This window comes from Glycine max, chromosome 19 (genome assembly GCF_000004515.6).
Source record: "Glycine max cultivar Williams 82 chromosome 19, Glycine_max_v4.0, whole genome shotgun sequence".
Taxonomy (NCBI): Eukaryota; Viridiplantae; Streptophyta; class Magnoliopsida; order Fabales; family Fabaceae; genus Glycine; species Glycine max.
Genome location: NC_038255.2, coordinates 1,930,555 through 1,953,580, shown reverse-complemented (window position 1 = coordinate 1,953,580; position 23,026 = coordinate 1,930,555). Strand labels below are relative to the sequence as shown.

The following is a 23,026-nucleotide window of genomic DNA, read 5'->3' as shown; positions in this document are numbered from 1 at the left end:
AACCCGTCCAAACATTTTTATTAAAATTTTAGTCTCAATCACAATTTTAGTAGAGGGTTGGGTTGAAAACCCATTATACTAACAAGTTGTTAGTTATTTATTATTTATTTATAATTTATATAAGAAAAGTGTGCTAACAAGTAACAAGGAATAAAAAATTAAGAAGAAGCTCTTGTGTTGTACTCTTGGTGCATCTGTATTGTTCCATCTTGAGTCTTTAAAGAAGTAAACCAACACACCACATCATCTCCATCCCCATTCAAACACACCTCTCTCCTCAACAATTTCTCAGCACCCCACTCTCTTTCTCTCTTCCCCACTCAACACTCCTTAAAATCGGTTACAACTCAAAAAAAGGGGTTTTTCAATTTGAATCTCACACAATTCCTTTCCATTCCCACACCAACCGAAAAACCATAACACATTGTTACTATGAAGAAATTGAAGAACTACTACATGCACCTGTGCCAACATAATTAGAATCCCTTCCTCCTGTTATGATGCTTTTGAAAGTTTTTTTTTTATAAAAAATATAACATAGTTTTTGGAATTATCCTAAACAGATCCTTAAAATCAAGAGGAGAATTTAAAATTATTATTCTTAAAGAATCTATCGTACGTGATTCCAAATGTAGGCTGTCATCATATCCCCCGTATATATGTTGTTCTAGAGACTACTACTAGGGGTAAAACATGGCATGTGTAGTTGACTTTCCAGGTCCCATTGTTTAGCAGCTCCTATAATGGAGAAAGGAGGGGTTCAAACTTCAAATGGACATAGATGCAACACGAAAGAGTCACAGTATTCACTATAAATCCTTTATTTAATCACGGATCATACACAGTAAAAAAAATAAATTAAAAGGCAACACTTTGATAATTTCTGTCTAAAAAAGATTAACAAAATATATTTAGTTATAAAAATAAATAAATAGCCACACCCTCAACCTCAAAAGTTTTTTCATTAATATTTTAGAAAGCACGATGCATTTAATTTATTTTTATTAATAAAATGTCTTTTTGCTTATAAAAGCAAAAAAAAAAAAAGATGTCGTTTTCCTTTTATTTTATTTTAAAGCTTACAAAGAAAATAATAAGAATACAAATTTGTTATTTTATATATGTGTTTTGCTAATTATTGAAAATAAAAAATAATAATATTGATAACTATTACTCCGAGACAAACGTTGCTGGTGAACCAATACGCCTATTGCATCCGAGACAACTAATTTTGTAAAAGAATTTCTGCAGTCCTGCTCTGTACTCTCTTTTGATTGTTCTGTGTTTTTCTTCCTCAAACCTAACGTTATTATTTATTTATTTTTGTATAGATTTTGTGAAATATATCTCGTATATAAAATATACTTTAGTTTGCTATTTATCTATTTAGTTATATATATAACATTAAAATTGATATCTGCAAATTGAGTCGAGTCAATCCCATTAATATTATTGAGTTTGGATGGAATTCAAATAATTAAAGACATAAAAAATGAGTATAAACTGAATTATCTTATATAGATAATTTTCTCTTGAATACTCTTTTCTATCTTTCCCCCATCCTATCACACTTACCCAAACTCTTTGATATGTCAATTTCAAAACCTGTCTGGCTCATGTACTGTAGTACTATTCATGATGGCACCTCTGATGATTAGAAGCTAATTAAAGGAAAAGAAAAACACCAATCTTGATACGAATCTTTGCAAATTGATCATTATCCATTAGTTTTGGATTCACGGGAGGCAAAATCATTTCATCCATATTTGGAAAGATTAATTAATCTTCATCCTCATAAATCATAATATATAAATTAAACTCACCCACGCACATAAATATAATAAAGAGCTAGCTCTTATGATCATTGTTCCACAGGATACAGCTCAGCTTCTGAAAGATTCTTAATTTAGAGTATATGCTTATGCAGATCTAAACTTTGGGGGGAGGGGTATAATTTTTTAGAAAATTAATTAATGCATGAAACGTACGGGAGAAAGAAAATTAACCACTTTTCATTCAATATATCAGAGATTTCCTCTTCCCATTGGCTCTACATAATTAATCAAAATATATTTATAGCTTGTGCTGAGGGGAGAAAGGATTTTTCAATTACACTGCAGATCTTACTTTTGCCTTTCAGTGTTTGATCGAGAGAGCATAAGGAAATCAAAATAGCAAAGAATTTCAAACTAAAAGATAAGGTGTATTCGAGAATTTGATTTTTATTATTAAGGTTTATGTGGCTTAAAAGTAAAGTGAAATATTACATTTTATTAGATGAACTTTAGTTGAATGAATGCATTTAAAGTTATTTTTATTTCAACTAGCAAGATAACTTATTTATTATAGTTGGTGACAATTTTCACTATAAATAGAGAAGAGATTTAGCAGATAAACAACACATGAAGAGAGTGTGTAAGAAGAGAGATGATGAAACAAAGTCACTTTGTTGAGAGATAAGTGTCTTTGTGTGTGAGAGTCTTATCATTTGTAATCATTGAGTGAGATACTCGAATTTTTAAAGTGATACATTATTTGGGGTAAGTTATAATCTTGTAATTATTTTTGATCATTTTTTAGATAATAAAATATTCTTTGAGATGGTTCGGGTAGTAAGAGGTGTGGAACCTATTAAATTTTTGTGTTTGTTATTATTTATCCGATATAATTTTTATTGTGTTCTCACCATACTTTGTGAGTGTAAATAATTTTATTTATGATTTTAATTACCCCACAAATATATTAACATGAATTAGAAAATAGATCTACGTGGCCTTTATCCCCCAAAAAGGAGAGAAAGAAGCCTCATACACCGCATTGGAAGACTAGCATATTTCATGAATATTTCAACAACATTGGAGAAAGAATGTGGTTGTTAATTAACATTCATAATGGAAGGTCACTTCAACTTATGGAAAATAATTATAAATCATTTTTATTAAACCACTGTCATGACTAATTAATAGCTTGATTTATCCAATATAATTCTAAATTTGATTTATAAACAGTCATGAAAAAGTAATTAACCTGAATAGAATCTTCATATTAATTGTTCATTCTAAATTAATTAAGCCCTTTCCCTATTTTGCTAATTCATATATACAATGTCAAGGGTGGTGGCAAAATTTAAGGAAGAATTGCGGTCTGAATTCATGAACTGATGAAATTACAAGAGAGAAAGAAATTAATTAAAACCCATCTCCACTCTCTCCATGAGATCACCTATATATTAAGACAACTGAACAATCAATAATTACTATTGTGAGTGTTCGAAATAGATAATTTAACTCGAGTCAAACAAAATTATTATAAACAATAAAATTTTTCCTTTAAGTACATATAAAATACTCGAACTCATAATGACTGGGAGTGACTTGAAGAACCTCAAACCTAATATCAGTTTATCTACGCAATCAATGATAAATTAACTTGCATATGATCAGCATGCCTGTCCATTTGCATTCTTGTTTAGTGTGTGAATAGAGTAAAACCTTTGACAGACAAAAACACAATGAATTAAAATGCAAGAGGTTCTTACCTTGGAAATAACTCAGCCAAGTTAGGAATTGAACAGAAATCTGTGAAGGGGCTTCAGCCGAGGAAAGATGACAGCTACTGCTAATTCAAGTTGGCTTTGCAACATATTAATTACCTAACAGAAGGCGTCATCTCTCCTACGACAGGAGTCCCTAAACCTTTCTTCTATCAACATTTTCTCATCTAGCTCCTTCAATCTCTCATGCATGCTTCTATTTTTTCAAGAGAAAGACCATATTTATAGGGGAAATTAAAAGGGTCTCTTAGTATCTTCAGATGATTCCCAAAGGCCGGCTTTATATAAATATATCTTCAATTTTTCATATTACAATATTTTACATATAACTAGGATTATAATTACTCTCATTTTATTAAGACTTTAATTATTTCTATGCACTTTAGTGTAAAATATTGTTAGATAGTTAAAATGTGTAAATTAATACGATGATAATGTAAAAATTATTTACATTGTTGGTGCATAAACTATTTATTTTTTCTCTAATTAATAAAAATCAACATTTTATTTTAATACCTTTTGTTAATTTAGGTTATATAGATATAAATAATAATAATGGAGATAAAATATTGATTTTCATTAAATAAAAACAATGCTAACAATAAATAAATATTATATCTAGGTTTTATCCTTTTCTCTCAAAAGACCAATCAATTGACTTGGGTTAGGTACTATTTGGTAAAGGCATTGATTAATAATCATGTGTATGTAAGATATTACGAATATATTTATGGATTTTCGAATGATTGAATAATTTCATTATTAAATTGTCAAAGGAGCTGAAAACAGCTAGAAATGAGGCAGGAAAACAACTCTCCAATATAATATGCCAGTTTTAGTTTTATTATCATTGTGTTTCATAGATTGAGGTCATGTACATCACTAGTGAAACGTAATCCATGATTAGAATATGAAACATGTTCTTATCACAAATAGCCAAGTGACTAATCAAGTAACACGCGTTTTAAATTAAATTGTGTGTGAAATTGTTAGCTAGCGACGTTCAAGTAATTAAGAGGAAATTCATATAAAGAATTGAATCAAAATATGTGCTATTCACAATATGCTTTTATTATTTGGTGGGCATTGTATATGTATTGATAGTATACTGATTGCAGGGTGCAGGGTCAATTAAATCACATTAATTACTTTGTAACTTTCTGGTACCTTATTAATTAATGAAATTCTCTTTTTGCTGACCCAAAAAAATCTTGAATCAAAACAACATATGTTATTTCTGTGTATATATAATATTATATATAGAATATGCGTATTTAAGGAATAAAATTTCTTCATGGAGGAGAGGGAGACATCTAATAAAAGTAAAAGTTCTAAAAATAACTCCAAGCTGAAACAGACATAAGAAAAAGTCCGATCTTGATACAACCATAAGAAATTATTCGGAAGGTAGATAACATCATGTCACGAAAAAAACAATGAGACAAGAAAGTGAAAGTATTAGGCATGAAATAATTACCTGATTCGGCTTAGTGGGGCACTTTGAGTTAATAAAAAATTAATCAAATTGTGAACTACACTTAGGCAAGTCCTGACTGGTTACCCCTTAGTAACTTATTTATACTGTGATTCACCTGTGACTATGTGATGATATTGGTTAAACTGTTAAAGTCATCAGAGGTGAATTTAAGACCCTAATGTAAATTATAAAAAATAAAATGAATGTGTTCAATTATATAAATATAAATAAAATAAAATATAAAAATATAAGATTTTATTTATAAATTTAATAAATTTTAAAAAATGAAAAGATATAAGTATACACTTCATAATTATGTAGGTGTGCCACTGAATGTCACAGTAACTAAATTAATGTGAACAACCCATGTGTGAACAGAGGCGCCGCAACTTGTGGAATTCATTTCACATGTGAAAATTGTAGTCTACTAGGTCTTCCATGCTCATATTTAAAAGTTGAGGGTTTAAACCCTATAGGAAGGATTTGGAATTAGTTTTGTAAGCCATCAGAAAAGATTAGACAAAATAATTTTTTTCATTTTCTTACTTTTGATGATTTGTGATTGATGAAATAAATTGTTAAAATAAACTATTTAATGTAGTATTAAATTTTGAGGCTTTTCAACTTAATAGACTAGAATTTTAAATTGGATTCTTATCTTGTGTTTAAGTATTAACATAAACTTTGTCTCTTATGTATGTATATACTTAATAATTATTGTATGTAGTTTTATACATTATAATTTTAATTACTTTGGTCCCTTCAAACTTTTTTGTCAAGTTCCGTCACTAACAATGTCCACTTGTTATTAAATAATGATGAATTGATAAATTAAAAATTTGATTAAAATGAATGTTGTCAATTAATTATAGATGTAATGCTTAATTATTTTAAAATAAAATAAAACTTGGGTATTGAAATTAGAGTAAAACAAACTGTTCTGTTTTATTTTATCTATAATTCTGTATATCAAACACTATCATACAATATTAAACTATCAATTTTTTTTTTTATCGTGCTCATGGTTCAACTATTAACTTGGGTATTGAAATTGTGTTGAGCAAATGTACGTGTTTTTTTTTTTTTTTTTACTAAAACACTACGAAATATTGGAGGTTTTTCCATCTTTCCTTTTTTCTTAGAATATTAATATTTTTTAGTATGATGATTAATACTTAATCACATTTCAAATATTTAAATTATGATCGGGACGATTTAGCCATTTTTTTTATTAAGGGTATTATAGTATAAAAAATTCCTAAAATTTATGGAAAATGTTTCACCTAATGTGGTGTTTTCTTGTGACTGATCGACTATGCAGGGCATGGGCCGCACAGCTTCTCTCTAATGACAATGTCAAGACTATGAAAATTCTCCTCTCTTTCTTTCCAACTTCCATGTAATAACTCCACTAATAATTTGTCAACAATTGATTAAATGAAAATAATAGCCATAAAGTTCCAAGTGGGGCAACAATGGAAAAAAGTAACCTCATGATCATATCAAATTACAAGAAATTTACGCTGATTAAGAGCATTAATATAGCAATACTTTGGATACACTCATAGAATCATTTGCTTTACTAAACAAAGGTTGTGATGATAAGTTTGAGTCTCACTTTACATATAGTTATGGAAACGATTTATTTAGGTGATAATTTACGTTTGATTTTTATCATATGTAAAATTTTCTTAAATTAACAATAATTATATTACAAATATGATTAGTCTTAATCTAGTGGGTTAAGAGACAAACATAATCTCTCGAATCCAAGACAAAAAAAAAAAAAAATATATGTTGAAGATTCTATGCTTCCTTTCCTAGGGTGCAATTTGTCTTCCGAGTCTTGGGGTCGTATGCCTCCACATGGGTAGGGAAATGAAACCAAAACGTGTCTTGCTATTGGCACCCTCATTGCTATCTAAACCCCCAAGAGTTGGTATTATTTATGATGACGAAAATGGCTGTGAACAACGGAAAATAGTTTCAAGCCTAGTTCGAAACAAAATGAAAGTTTTATGTCCATATTTCTACACCCTTGGACCAGAATATAAATTTCTACTCCCTGAAGGCCAGAACACAAAAGAAACTTGAAAGCAATTCATAGACCAAATAACGTAGACCGAAAGAAAAATTTATAGACTTGAGGCAATTGCCAAGCAATTTGCAGTGATCTACTCTATTGACTTGTTCACTTCTCTCGTAGCACAAGAGTCTTATCTTGTGTGACTAATTAAGCACACTCTATAGTTGTGTTTGATTTAGAAGATGCAAATCAAGAAAAAGAAAATATAAGATAGTTTTTTTAATTAAAGTAAAATATAAAAAAATATGAGTCATACAAAAAAAATATAATTTTTTTCTAAAGTATTATTTCTCCCTTAAAAAACAAACATACCCTATAGGAAAAATAATTTTCTTGGGTTAGTTACAAGCTAGCAATCAATGATCCAAAGTTAGAAAAGTATAGGCATAGAAAATTACAACCTTAATTTCTAGCTAGATTAAAAGGACAAAAAATAATGAAAAACGGGTAGAAAATAAAATGTGAATATTTTAACGTTAACTAAAAATCAACTTTCTAATGTTGTCGCCTTTTCATCATCCTGACACACGACACGTTTAAATATCATTTTTAAATATCCAAAAAAATTAAAGAGGTTTAATTTTTTTTGTATGACATAGGGATAATTATTGAAATTTCCCAGCACACCTCTCAAAGGTTCACACATCAGCGAAATATTGAAAATGCTGTTTTTATTTTTAATTTTTTTTGCCGTACTCTTTAAGCCATTTACAACTAAGAAGTATTTAATTAGTTTTTCATTAATAGAAAAAATGTTTTTCACATCAATTCTTTAGTATATTTTATGACGGTTCAGAAATTATCTTTAAAGTTGTGATCATATAAAAATAATACTATTTATGACGGTTTTTAAATCAACTTAAAATCTTGATTTCTATGTCGATTCTATTCGAAATTATCTCAGAAAATATTTTTTTTTAATATTTAAAAATTAACATTTCTAACCTTCACGATCAAATTTAGCGGACAGAATGATACCTCTCATTGTTGTAGCTCTGGCTGCCCTTGACGGACTTTTGAACCTGCCAAAATGTCACCGTTTTTTTAAGACGGTTTTTATACATCAGTCGTTAATCTTCCATAGTTGAAAACGTTTTTTCTAATAGTGGTTATTAAAAGAAATAGAGTGATGCTATTTATATATTAGGTTTCACACGTAAATTACAACTAGTACAACATGAAGTGTTTGACACAAAGGATAAAGAAAAGGTTTGATTACGATTTGGTACGGTATTATGAAGTTGATTTCTCACATGTCTTGTTGATAAGATTAAAGTTATCTCGTGATTATTGGAAATTAATTTGGTCGTTGTCTCTTATACAAATTTGTACATTTTATTAATCCTAAATCATGTATATGGAGAAAATAGGTTGATGAGAGTTCAGTCCAGTTTTGAGCTTTTATTTTCTATTATAAGGTTTTTTTTTTCCTTAAAATTTCTTTTGTTGTATATAACAGGAGTTGTATGAGTTGAAGTGCCCTTGTACTCCCTGTAAAAAACTAATGAGCTGGTTCAGTTTGTTCTAAAAATTATTTTTACTTCTAAATAAGAAAAATGTTGCCTTATTTTTATTTTATTTTTTATTTTTAAATATTTGTATAAAAACAGTACCTTTTTTAAATTACTATTTATACGAATCCTCTAATATTTTTTATACTATTTTTCATATCTCAATTATTCATCAAAATTCATGCATCGTGTTTGGTATAAGTCAATGAAAAGAGAAAGTAATTGCACACAATTTTGTCACGTGGAGATAAGCCTGGCTGTGACTTACATATAGTTATATTATATCATGCGGGCTTTCATATTAAAGCATGTGTCATGATAATAAATTCTATTTCCTGCTATTCATATTAGCTCTTTTATACCAACCAAAAGTACATCACTAGCTTTCTGCTATTTATAAGGAGGAAATGGATGTCCACCACAAAATTAGCTAGACAATATAGTGAGGAAAGAAAATCAAATTTGATTTTAATAAGAAAAGAAGTTAATTACCTTTTTTCTTTAATAAGTAATAAAAATGTATTTTTATCTTTATTCTTTATTACTACTATTTTTCCTTCTCATCTAAACATATATCACATAAAGTGCCTTCCAAAAAAAAAATATCACATAAAGTCAAGGGGTCTCTAAATTATGATGGAGAAATTTATTTTAATTAATATTTAAAGTGGGTGTTGTTTTTAAATATTAAATTTAATTCCTCCGATCCCTTTATGATTTTTTTTTATAAAAAAAACCCCTTTATGATTGAAATTAATTTAATAAACACACATTCTAATTACTTTTAGAGTGTGTTTGAATGAGGCAATTTAAAATTTTAAAGAATTTTAAATTTTGAGAATTTTAAATGTTTCAATTTAAATCCCTTTATATTTTTAAAATTCTATGTTTGGATTCCTTTCAAATGTTCCAATTTCAAATCCTACTGTCGCTGACAACACTAAGCCGCCGGAGCAGTTGAGCATGTTGGACCCCACGCGGACTGCCTCATGCGACGCCTTCCCTGAGCTTGCCAACACCCTGCCATGCCCCGCCAACAACATTGCCGATCACATACGCATGACGGCCCACGAGGTCGCTCTCAGGCTCCGGACAAACCCCGCCAAGCCTAACACTGTTGGCTCCGTCGACTCCGTCTCAGTCGCGTCGCTAACTATGAGGCTCTCCCCCACTCAAATTTAGGCCATCAATGACTCACCCATCCAAATAGCGATGATGGCGATGTTAGGGTAATTAGTCTTGGCAATGATGGCGATGTCGCGACCCACGGCGGACTGCTGGACGGCCTGAAGGAAGGCACCAGACTGGTGGAGGGCGTCGTTGGAGCGGAGGTCAACTTGGATCCGGGCGAAGAGGATGTCCATTGTGCTGATGGGTTCAGAGAATTTGAAATTCACTCTCTTGAAGATAGAATTTGAAATTATATTCTTTCAACTAACTAAAATCCCTTTTAAAATCTAAAATTTTGAATTCCTTTTATTAAAATATCCAATCAGCAACTTCAATCAATTTTAACACAAACAAATCCTAAAACGACAAAGAGTAATGCTATCATCTGCCATTATTGATCCCTTCCCATTCCGAGGCGAGGGAGAAAACTTTCGGCAGTTTACACTTTAAAATTTTAAAATTAATATTTTCTCCTTTCTTGAATTATATATAATAATTAAATTAATTCTATTTGTTTTCATTTTGTTATTTTAAAAACTAAAAAGGTATTCTTAATAGTAAAAAAACTAAAAATGTACTATTTATTGTATGTATAATGTTATTTTCATGATTTGATTTTTCTATTAAATGAAATAGAAGAAAGTTAATCGAATAACGTTATTATAATATATTATTATCGTTTAAATAAAATTATATCTTCTTTTTATTGAGACTGAAAGAAATAAGTGAAATGCATGCATTTGTTGATCTGTCGTGGAATAATGCACCATCCGCTAACCAGGTCAAGTTTCTAAGATACGTACAGCTGCATCTTCTTCCCAATCCCATATAATACTTTTCTATATACGACATGATTTTTGTTATTTAATTTCGGGTTTGTACGTAAGAAAAAGGAACTCGTTTTCACTAGCTCTTTATGCACACAGATATAATCACTTGGACGGTCAATAAAAACGGTGTTAATTAATTAAAGTTCAAATTCCAGGAAACTAATCTGTATATGATGATTTTATTAAGTTAAGGGTTCTCTTTAAGAAAAAGTTAAGAGTTAAGATGATGATGATGTGTACTTAGAAAAAGTGCTGACATCACCAAATGTTTTTCTTGTACTTAGAACCAATTATGACTTCTTTTAAATATACTATATGCATAAAAAAAAAACTTATGATAGAAGAAAATTCATAATTAACTTGACCACTCATTTCCTCTTTGCTACAATATTTCATTTAGTTTAATTTCGTACCCTCATAAAGCAGTTGGCTACAATAATAAATTTATTCAATACTAGTATTTAGTTGTCAATTAATTGTCGGTGACAGATATTTTTATGCCTATTTTTTTACTTGAACCGTACTAATAAAGAGAAATATCAAATATTATGAATCTTTGATCTTTATTTTTCGATCTTTTGAATATTATCTATTTTTATATATCATAACTAAATTTATAAAATATATGCATGGGTTATATATTTAATTTAAAATTGTTAAACAACTTAAACTAAATTTGCAAGTAGTTTTCATTTAGGGTTCATCTAACATTTCCATTTTGAATCAATTTGTATGTATTTTATTTAGTTTAAACATTATATTTGAGATAATTTAATGTTAGCATTAGATAAATTTTATAAGAAATTTAATCACTATTTGTTTGAATTAATCTCATGAACTGTACATGATTCTAGATCATACTAAATTTATTGATGTTTATATAAATTTCTTAGAGTTTGCTATTTTTTTAAAAAAATATTTTTACATTATCGATCAACTATAGATTACCTTAAATATAATTTTTAAAATAGTTATTACAAAAATCAATATACTTACCATACATAACAATTTATGGATACAAGACAATGTAAAAAATATTATATCATCCATACACTTTAATTTAAATTCATTTACTTCGTAAATTATTGTATAAAAAAATTTGCTAAATTATTGGTAATATTTTTTATTATAGAAAATTTATTAATTTTAAATTCTATCTAAGACTTCAACAGCAAGCCACACTTGATGCACAAACAAAACAAACAGAACATTATACTTCATTTCATTTCTTTTTGTTTCGGTGAATTTAAAATGTACCACGTTTAATTTCTCATTTTGTTTTTTTTTATATTTAATATACATCAAATATAAAAAAAAAGACATAAAGTTATGTTTTTTCGCATTGTAATACATTTACCAAATGTTGTTTTAAAATACATAATTGATATAGTTTACATATATATGAACATTCAATTATTGATATTTTAACAACTATGAGACATTTTTGCTAAAACTATTGCAAGATTCATTATCATAGTAGTTGGTATGGATTGGATTTTAATTCAATTCATATTCAATTCAAGTCCTATTAAATGAATTAGATTTAAAATTCATATCAATTTAATTGGATAAAATTGGTATGGATTTTTTAAAACCGGTTTTTATAAAATTCCAATAATAGATTCATTTAAATGATTATCAAGATTACTATAATTTATGTACTATTAGGACAATTTTAGGTTTTTAACATAGAATCCGCTTAAAATTTTGGGATTAACCTTCAAGTCAATATTGTGAGATAAAACTTAACTAATTAGCTGCACTCACTATTGTGATTAAATAAATCTCAACTTAGAGTGGTGACTTCGGGATTCAAACTAGCTAATAAGCTAATAGGTAGATTTGTTTTTTTGACCATTCTAATAGGTAGAATTTAATTACCTAATCCATTTCTACAAGAACTAATTATAACTAATTAACTACTAATGTATATATTGATCAATTATATAGTGATAATTAATTTCAACATATCATAATTTTCCTGTTAAAAAATTTACATTAAAATTTGATTATTGCAATTAATCTTTGAGAGTCTTAGATACGTACTTATTTGTTCTATAATTTAATAAAATATTATTAGATAAAAAAAATTGAATGGTTTATGTTATTTTAAATGTGTATATAATTAATGAGAAACAAGTAGTGTATAATATTTAAAGGAAAAATAAAATACTTAAAACGTAATAGTTATAAATGTTAGGATCTAGTTCGAGTATAACAAAATATGAGATTCCTAAGTTATAGGCATATAATTAAATAGCATTATGCAATGCGTAAAGAAATAAAGATATACCGCAATCAATCCTTGTTATATGTTTCAACTAACTCATTCATAAGAAATTTGATTAGTTTAATTTAGAACATTAAATTTATTCTAAATTATTATAAAAAGACCAAAACATACTTTAAGATCTTATCATAAAGATTAGAGGTAGTACAAAACAATTGAATGTGTTTTAAAAAACGGAAAAAAAGATATTACTTTTGGTAACAATAAGATAGAAGAATCACTTCATTTAATACAAGTCAATTCATATTTTTCAATAATAAAAAAGTTTAATTAATAAGACATCTCAGTTTTATGCACGAGAGTAAAAAAAGAAAGAAAAAATTAATAAGAACAAAATTTAAACTTTACCAATTTTATCAAGGTGAAAAACATTTTTAATCTTTTTCAAATCACTAATTCTTGTTATTCGTGTCAATTTTTGTTCGCAACAAATATCATCACTTTATAAAAAAATAATTTAAATATTTGTCTTTTTTATTCTTCCAAATTAAAATTTTTATTTTTTTCTCATATTTCCAAAATATTTTTTTTAGTTCCTATTAATTGTTTTTTTTGGCAATTTGAATGTTATGATGATTTTTTTACCATAATAGATGCTAAAAAATAGACTCCTTAAATTTAAAGGACAACAAAATTCAAATTTTAATTTGGGAACTTAAAAAATATATTCCTTAAATTTAAATTACTAAAAATATATTTAAGTTTAAAAAATACTAAAAAATTAATAGTATGATACTATATATTGTTTTTGTTGATATTAGACTATTAGAGAAAAATTGAAGGTTTTTCTTTAATTTAATTCTCACTTTCTTTTTAGTTTTAATTTTTTTAAAATAATTCAATATTATTTTCATATTCAAAATCTATTTAATTTTGAGTTTTTTAAAACGAGTGTTCAAATATTTTAAAAAAAAAACAGCTAAGAGATTTTTTCACATTCCCCTTTTCTGTTTTCTTCAGATGCTTTGTTCAAATGTTCAACAAATAAAATTTTAGAAAAACAAACATGTGCTCAAAAAAGACTTTCGAATCAAATACATTGAGGAAATTAGCAAGCAACTGTTAAGAAACAAAAATCTATTTTTTTGAAACAATATGAGAACAAGTTAGACAAATAATCATTGTAAAACTCTAGATTGAAGGCCAAAAGTACTCTTGAAGTCTGGCCAATAATCATACAATAGATTGAAAAATTAATGAAGAACTTTACCTCTTTGATTCTTGAATCTTTTCTTCAAATTAAACAATTAACCTTCCACAGCCGCGCACAAGGGTTTTCGATTCTTTGCAGCAGAAACATATAAACTTAAAGGCATAAGTGAGATCGATAATGCTAATTAAGCAACATCTAAAATAAAAAGCATGAGATAATGCAATGATATGCTGCATTCAAGTGACGGTGAAAGAAAATTAATTAAGGTGATAAAGGTTTCATGATATATATTCATAGTTGAAATTAATTAAACCCCTTATTGCCGTCAAGTGCATAAAAAAATTGTGATGATAGAGGTTGCAGAAAATCTTGTCGGAGGACAGGGACACTAGTCACTAGCTATATACGTATAATTATGCATGCATATGATTTCAGCACACATAATATATGTTTATGTTTGCATGCATCATACCCAGTGCCCTCTATCCTGCGACGAGACTCTCTCAACCCCTTAATTGTATTTTCTTTCTCTGCCCTCTTTTGAATGCTCCGTGTTGTGTTTATATATATAGCACTTAGCATGGTTCTAGCTAGAAAAAAGTTGAAAAATGGAATGATAATTAATTAGTTCCGGATATATACAGTGTTTAAGATTCCTAATACACGTGGTCAAATTAGTTTCCAACTAATTAGCGTATGTTACGGAGCTAGAGCCAGCTACTTGCTAATCTTTAGCTGCTACTTATTTTGTTTCCTTAACTTTAGTTGGTTATCTTATTTCTAGCTTTGTCACTTATTTTCCATTTTAGTTTTCATGTATACATGCAACCCTCTGTATGTACCTTTATGAATAAGATTGATCTTTTATCTATTTAAATTTCAATTGTTGATTAATTTATCATGGCATCAGAGTTCTGTTGTGCACATCAATGGTTGATGAAGCCACATACCTCTATACTCTGCAAGATGCACAAAATGCATCGAATCCCCTATACATCCACCCAAATGAGAGCCCATCCACTGTCCTTGTTTCGCCACCGCTCTCATACGGGAATTATCACAGTTGGTCTCGTGCGATGAAGATGAGCCCGTTGATAAAGAACAAGCTAGGATTCGTCGACGGCACAATTGTAGAACCACCTAAGAATCATGTAGTTTTACCTTTCTGGGAATGAGGTAACATGCTTGTTCTTAGTTGGCTGATAAAGTCGATGAGCGTGGAGATTGCGCAGTCCATTCTTTGGCGTAAGAAAGCTTCAGACGTGTGGAAGGAGCTTCGTGAGCACTTTTCCCATGCTGATTTGTTTAGAATCTCAGAAATTCAAGAGGAAATCTTTAGCCAGAGGCAAGGTGATAACTCGATCTCAAAGTTTTACATTGCACTGAAAACCCTATGGGATGAATTAGATGTTTTGAATCCCCTTCCTGTTTGTACATGCAATTCTAAGTGTTCATGTGGTGCAATCAAGAAAATTGAAAAGGAGATAAACAAGAATCAAGTGGTTAGATTCTTGCGAGGGTTGAATGATCAATATTCAGGTGTTAGATCACAACTAATGCTCTTAGATAATCTTCCTAATGTGAACCGAGTTTTTGCTCAACAAGAACGACAGTTTGACACTAAGAATGCTTCCGTGCCAAAGGCTCTTCTTGTGGCTAGTGATGATACATCAGACTCCAAGAGAAATCAAGGGAGTGATAATGGTTGGAATAACAGATACACTTCCCAGAAATGTTCCTGGTGTGGAAAAATGGGTCACAAAATTGACATTTGTTATAGGAAACACGGTTTCCCTGCTGGTTTTAAGTTCAACAATTCTAAAAACACTGCTCCAAGATCTGCAAATATGGTGATGGTTGAGAAAAATGAGACCAACTGTCCAGATGATTCATCAAGAAAGGATACATAAGGAGATGCACAATTTGGTTTTATTGCGAGCCAATATCAGAATTTGATGGCTCTACTACCGCAACAAGATCAGAGGGACTCCACACCGCACACTGCCCATGTAAACGCTTGTACTCATTCAACTCCAACAGGCAATGGTAATGTACTAATCTCTAGATGGATCCTGGACACTAGTGCCACAGATCACATCTCAAATTCCCTTAGTTACTTTACTGCATACAAGCACATACCACCTATCAAAGTGTCCCTGCCCAATGGAATCCTAGTTTCAGCCACCATTTCTGGCACAATTCATCTCTCACCCAGTTTTGTTTTAACTGATGTTCTATTCCTACCAAGTTTCAAATTCAATCTGATATCAGTTACAAAATTGACTTAAACCCTTCCCTGTAAATTAACTTTCCTTGATGGCATATGTTTAATACAGGATTCCAATGCTTGCAAGATGATTGGCACAGCTAAAGCAAAAAGAGGCCTATATATTCTCACACAGACAGTCGAGTCTTCTCAATCCTCTGCTATTTGCAACGAACTCTCCAGCTCTGTTTGCAACACCATTTCAGAAAATTTCTCCTGTAGCTTTTCTTCTAGTTTGCCCAATTTATGGCATTATAGGTTGGGCCATCCTTCTTTTGATAGAGGTCAAACAATTAGTGAAATGTTTCCTTTCATTCATTGTAATAAAAATCATGTTTGTGATATATGTCATATTGCAAAACAAAGAAAACTGAGTTTTCCCTCGAGTTCTTCCTTTACCACTGCAATATTCGAGTTGATTCATGTCAATATTTAGGGCCCAGTTTCTGTAATGTCAATACATGGTCATTTTTATTTCCTTACCATAGTAGATGACTACTCTTGACACTTGGATTTATTTGTTGAAAAACAAAACAAAAGTTAGACCTTTAATTCAAGCCTTTTGTGGATTAGTGAAAAACCAGTGTCAAACCACAGTCAAAAACATTAGAACTAACAATGGTAAGGAGTTCAAATTTGACCAATTTTATGCTACAAGAGGAATAGTTCACCAAACAAGTCGTGTAGAGACTCCCCAACAAAACTCCATAGTAGAGAGAAAGCACCAACATATTCTCAATGTTGCCAGAGCCTTGTTGTTCCAAGCTAATCTTCCCAAAATATTTTGGTCTTATGCAGTTACACACTCAGTTTATCTTAAATAGAATCCCAACACTAGTCTTGGGTAACAAATGCCCTTATCAGCTCTTATATAACTGTCTTCCTGACCTAACTCAACTCAGGTCTTTGGTTCACTTTGTTACTCCACACTTGCTAGTCATAGGACTAAATTTGATCCTAGAGCCACAAGGTGTGTTTTTCTGGGATACAAAAATGGCACAAAAGGCTACATTGTTTATGATCTCTAAACCAGAGAGTTATTAGTGTCTCGAAATGTCATCTTCCATGAAAATATTTTTCCTTATAAGCTGAAATCATCCACCAACACTGCTTCCAACTCCAGTATTCCTTTACCAACCTTTATTCCTATAGAGCCTTTTGATTACACTCCTCCACAAACTAAGTTAGAAGCTAAAACACAACAAAATTCTCTTCTTAACAGTCACATAACAGATGCAGTGGACACACCACATAATCTTATAGCAGTACCATAGTGTTCAACTGCGAGAATTAGAAAGCCTCCTTCATATCTACAGGATTATCACTGCAACCTTGCTGCTGCCACTGCTGTGCCACATCAATCTTCGGGAAAAGGTAATCTTTATCCTCTTTCTCAAGTGCTTTCCTATGATCGCTTGACACCTTCATATTAGTCTTTTGTTATGAATATCACCACCACACCTGAACCCACTAGATATTTTGAGGCCGTCAAACATAAATGTTGGAGGATAGCCATGGATAAAAAACTAGAGGCGCTGGCAAGGAACAATACATGGGTCTTGGTTGATAAACCACCTGAGAAAAACCTAATTGGTTGCAAGTAGGTCTACAAAGTCAAGCACAAACAAGATGGGACAGTAGAACAATACAAAGCAAGACTGGTTGTGAAGGATTACACTCAAATAGAAGGTATTGACTTCATGGATACCTTTTCCCCCATTGCAAAGATGACCACTTTAAGAGTTGTGTTGGCTTTGGCCTCTTCCAAAAAGTGGCTTCTACACCAATTAGATGTAGATAATGCTTTCTTGCATGCAAATCTAGAAGAAGAAATCTATATGGCTTTACCGCAAGGTCTATTGACTTCGAAGCCTAATTAGGTCTGTTTATTAAAGAAATCTCTCTATGGGTTGAAGCAAGTTAGTCGACAGTGGTTCAACACTATTTCACATGCCCTGCAAGTTCTTGGTTATTCTCAAAGTCAAGATGATCACACCTTGTATACCAAGAAGACAAAGATATCCTTCACAGCTTTACTACTATATGTTGATGATGTTTTGTTAGCAGGAAATGACATTTCTGAAATCAATAAGTTCAAGCAGCAACTTCATGCACAATTTCGCATTAAGGATCTTGGAGAAGCCAAGTTCTTTTTGGGTTTAGAAATTGCACGGTCCTCCAAAGGCATAGTGCTTAACCAACGCAAATATGCCTTGGAACTTTTATCAGACTCTAGTCTTCTCTGTTGTAAGGCAGCAACAACACCTATGGATACCTCCATCAAGCTGGGACCTGCTATTGGCAAACCACTTTCTGATATTAGCTCCTCTAGAAGATTGATAGGAAGACTCATTTATCTTACCACTACAAGGCCAAATATAGCTTTTGTAGTGAATCAACTTAGTCAATTCCTATCTGCTCCCACATATCGTCATCAAGCAGCTGCTCACAGAGTACTTTGCTATATCAAAGGCTCACCTGGGTGTGGCCTTTTCTACCCAACATCAAACGCTCACAAGCTCACAGCCTATAGTGACTCTGACTGGGCCGATTGCATTGATTCTAGAAAATCCATTACTGTGTATTGTTTATACATTGGTTCTTCTTTAATCTCATGGCGATCCAAGAAGCAAACTACTATAGCAAGGTCCTCTTGTGAAGCTGAGTATCGTGCAATTGCAGCAACAATGTGTGAAGTACAATGGATTTCTTATCTATTGCTGGATCTGCAAGCCGCTAAACCTTCTCATGTGTCATTCTTCTGCAACTACCGCTCAACAATTCATATTGCTCACAATCCTAGCTTCCATGAGCGTACCAAACATATCGAGTTGGATTGCCACATTGTTCGAGAGAAGTCAACCAAGGCCTTATTCATCTTCTGCCCGTCCCCTCAACACAACGACCGATATTTACACAAAGCCTCTGACGCTTGCACCGTTTAGATCTATTTTTTCCAAACTGGGAATGATTAATATACATTCTCTAGTTTGAGGGGGGCTAATACACGTGGTCAAATTAGTTTCCAACTCATTAGTGTCTGCTACGGAGCCAGCTACTTGCTAATCTTTAGCTGCTACTTACTTTGTTTCCTTAACTTTAGTTGTTGTTACCTTATTTCTAGCTCTGTCACTTATTTTCTGTTTCAATTTTCATGTATATATGCAATCCTCTGTATGTACCTTTATGAATAAGATTGATCTCCTATCCATTTAAATTTCAATTGTTAATTTATTAATTCCTAATTTGAGAGGTTGAATTGAATTTTATTATCTTAATTAATACAAGACAATTTCTTGGAATTTACTTAGGTATAAATATACATGTATGTGAAATTTCGGTGGAGTTACATTGATTGTTTGCTAAATAGTGATGATTGATAATTTAGTACAAACCAAGAAATTACTTGTTATCACCGTTGAAAGTGACATCTACCTTGACTCAATTATTTGTCATGGAAAATAGAAGACGCCCTCCTTGTGGAAAATTAATTACGCTTGAGTTCAGGGAGCAAATGTCATAAGATTCCAAAGCAATAATAAGAGAGTAAGAGGTAAAGGATTATGTGGAAAAATTCTATCACTATTTCGTTTAATTACTTTATATGTATTTCAACCAAGCAATTTAAGAATTTTAAATTTATTTCATGACCGGTCGAATTTATTATTGTCATTGAAATAAATCGAGTAAGATAATCAATACTTTCTTTATCCCAAAATAAGTATCTTCTAAATTATTTTAGACATACTAAGAAAAGTCAATAAATATGTAAAAAAGAGTGACAATTTTACAAAATCAATTAGAGGTATTACAGGAAAAAAAATAATTAACATTTCATTTAAAAGTTAAATATAACACTTACTTTTGGAGTATTTTTCTTCTTCTCAAATAAGAAACTAATTTTGGGGCTGGGATATAATATAACCGTTTAAATAACATTATAACTTCTTTTTATTAATTGAGATTGAAAGAAAAAAGTAAAAAAAAAATGCATTTGTTGATTTGTCGTCGAATATTAATGCGCCATCCGCTAACCTGGTCAATTTTCTAAGAAACAGCTACATCTTAACTCTATCTTCAAAAAAAAAAAAAAAAAGCTACGTCTTAATTCTCCAATGGTCCCCTATATATATACGACAGGATTTTTGGTTATTTAATCTAGGGTTTGTATGTAAGAATTGAAAAGGAGCTCGTTTTCACTCGCTTAATTGATGTTTCGTTAACAATTAACAGACAAATTAAATAAAACACGAATATATAGTAGCAAAATATTGTTAATCGATTGGAATCATGAATATAGTTAACACATCGAACAACTTTAATTAGGTCTTTATGCACACAGCTATAATCATTTGGACGGTCAATAAAAACGGTGTTAAATAAATTTCAAATCCAGGAAACTAATTTAGTGTATTCTATAATGATGATCTAAGTTAAGAGTTATGATGATACATAATGTACTAAGAAAAAGGGCAAAAATCACCAAATGTTTTTTCTTGTACTAGGAACCAATTATAAAAACGGTGTTAAATAAATTTCAAATCCAGGAAACTAATTTAGTGTATTCTATAATGATGATCTAAGTTAAGAGTTATGATGATACATAATGTACTAAGAAAAAGGGCAAAAATCACCAAATGTTTTTTCTTGTACTAGGAACCAATTATGATTTCTTTTAGTGTTTTCTTTTGCTGCCATAAAAAAATCACTACCGTGAGCGATAAAATTTTATCTCTAAATATTTAACATAATTGTATATTCAAAGCTTGAATTGAAGACCTTCAAGTATATAATTAAGAAAAATAGTTTAATTAAGTTTTTTTAAAAAAATATAATTACCATTGGCAATAACACGAAAGAAGTCAAGTATTTAAGAATTATGTCGAATTATTTGTAATTAAAATGACATTACATATTTTAAAAATGTATATGGAATTTGGGTTGTTAGGTAAAAGGAGGTTTAATAATTATAGATAAAGATATGTTCATTAGAAAGTTGGACTGAAGAAATCAATAAGAGAATAACTATTCTTCAATGATTTCTATTATAATGATGGTATCTTTTTTTAATGCATGTGCAAGATTATACTGTATTATAGAAAAGGTGAAAGATAATATCGTGGAAAAAAATATAGCAAGGGTAAGATGCAAATTGATCTATGAATGCATTCTATCAATAATATATATTGGAAAAACTAATAGATAAATATTAGAGAAAGATATAGTTTTTTTCTTCTTAATATAGGATCCTTTTGAGTCTGCAAATTTAATTTCTCATAAATTTCTTGTGGACTTACGGGTCTTTGGTTTATACATTGAGCAGTACTGTTTCTTACGAAAATTTCACGCATAAAACCATACAAATTCACTTGCATGCCTAGTGTTTTTTAATTTAGTGATAAATTAAAAAAAAAAAGTTGTGAAGTCAAACAGAAATCTCCCACGTACTGCCAATAGTGCATGGATTAATTGATATGAGTTATTTTAAGTAAATAATTTTAAGTTTGAGTTATGCACATAGATGCAATTTACAAAGAAATTTTTTCACTCACTAATTTTTTTATAGACAAATAAACTTTCACTGAATAAAATTAGAGAACTACACCATAGCACAAATTGTACCAAAGTATTGTAGGAAGATAATTGTGAAGATAACATTGAGTGTAACATTACACTCGGTACAAAAAAAAATAATTAACTATTAACCTTGATCTTAAAAAAAAAACTACTAAAAAAGAGAGCCCCAATGACTCTTTGTAGAATCCATAACATCAAAATAGAATGAAATTGTATATATACTACCTACTGCAATTGAAATGGAGATAAATTTTTGACCTAGTTGCCATCCCACCACCAACATGATGCAGCAGTCATTTTCAATTTTCAACACATCATCCCCTTGGAAGACCCGATCCTACATAATTCTGTTAAGATGATTTGAATAATTGAGTTCCACTGCTCAAATCTTCTGATAAGATTCAGCAGATTGATGGACTAAAAGTACTCATGTGTGGCTAATCAAACAATATATAGACTGAAAAATTAATATAAAGAACATTTACCTCTTGATTATTGAATCTTCACTTCAAAACCAACCTTCCACACCCGGGCGCAAATTTTCTGATTCTTTGCATGCAGAAACATAAGTGAGATAATGCAAAGCAAACATCTAAACTAAAAAACATGAAATAGCGCAATGCTCTACTGCATCTAAGTACAGTGCATAAGAAAATTGCGTTGATAAAAGTTGCATGAAATCTTTAATCAAAACTTTGTTACCCTCCATTGTACCAAGAAATTGCAATGATAGAGGTTGCAGAGAATCTTGTCGCAAGACAGGGACACTAGCTATATTTATAAATACATGCTTAATTATGATTTCAGCACACATAATATATTTTTGCATGCATCATCATGCCATACCCAGTGCCCTCTATCCTGCGACAAGACTCTCTCAGCCCCTTTATTGTATTTTCTCTTTCTCTCTTTCAATGCCCTTTTGATTGCACTGTGTTTTGTTTATATATAGCACTCAAGATCATATAAGAATAAAGTTGAAAAAATGGGATGGTAAGTGGAGACGAAAAAGTTGCATACATATATGTTCAGGGAGGATTAATATATCTTCTAGAGGGAGATTAGTAGTTTAAGATATTCAAAGTTTGAAATGTTGAATTGAATTTCGCTAGT

At 30.3% G+C, this 23,026-nt stretch overlaps 1 protein-coding gene and 2 non-coding genes across 3 annotated transcripts; 1 reads left to right on the top strand and 2 right to left on the bottom strand.

Moving 5' to 3' along the window:
- Positions 1–3,581: 3,581 nt before the first annotated feature.
- MIR5225 (microRNA MIR5225) lies at positions 3,582–3,694 on the bottom strand. The gene has a single exon (NR_126623.1). It is a non-coding gene; the product is annotated as a microRNA MIR5225 (primary transcript).
- An 11,587-nt stretch (positions 3,695–15,281) lies between these two features.
- LOC102666809 (uncharacterized) lies at positions 15,282–15,980 on the top strand. Its single transcript, XM_006604896.1, has one exon. It carries the CDS (start codon positions 15,282–15,284, stop codon positions 15,978–15,980), a length of 699 nt encoding a protein of 232 aa, XP_006604959.1.
- Positions 15,981–22,652: 6,672 nt separating this feature from the next.
- On the bottom strand, positions 22,653–22,792 carry MIR5786 (microRNA MIR5786). The gene has a single exon (NR_126675.1). It is a non-coding gene; the product is annotated as a microRNA MIR5786 (primary transcript).
- Between the last annotated feature and the right edge of the window lie 234 nt (positions 22,793–23,026).

Coding starts and splice junctions, on each gene's coding strand:
- LOC102666809 (XM_006604896.1), top strand. CDS start 15,282: ATGAGCGTGGAGATTGCGCAGTCCATTCTTTGGCGTAAGAAAGCTTCA.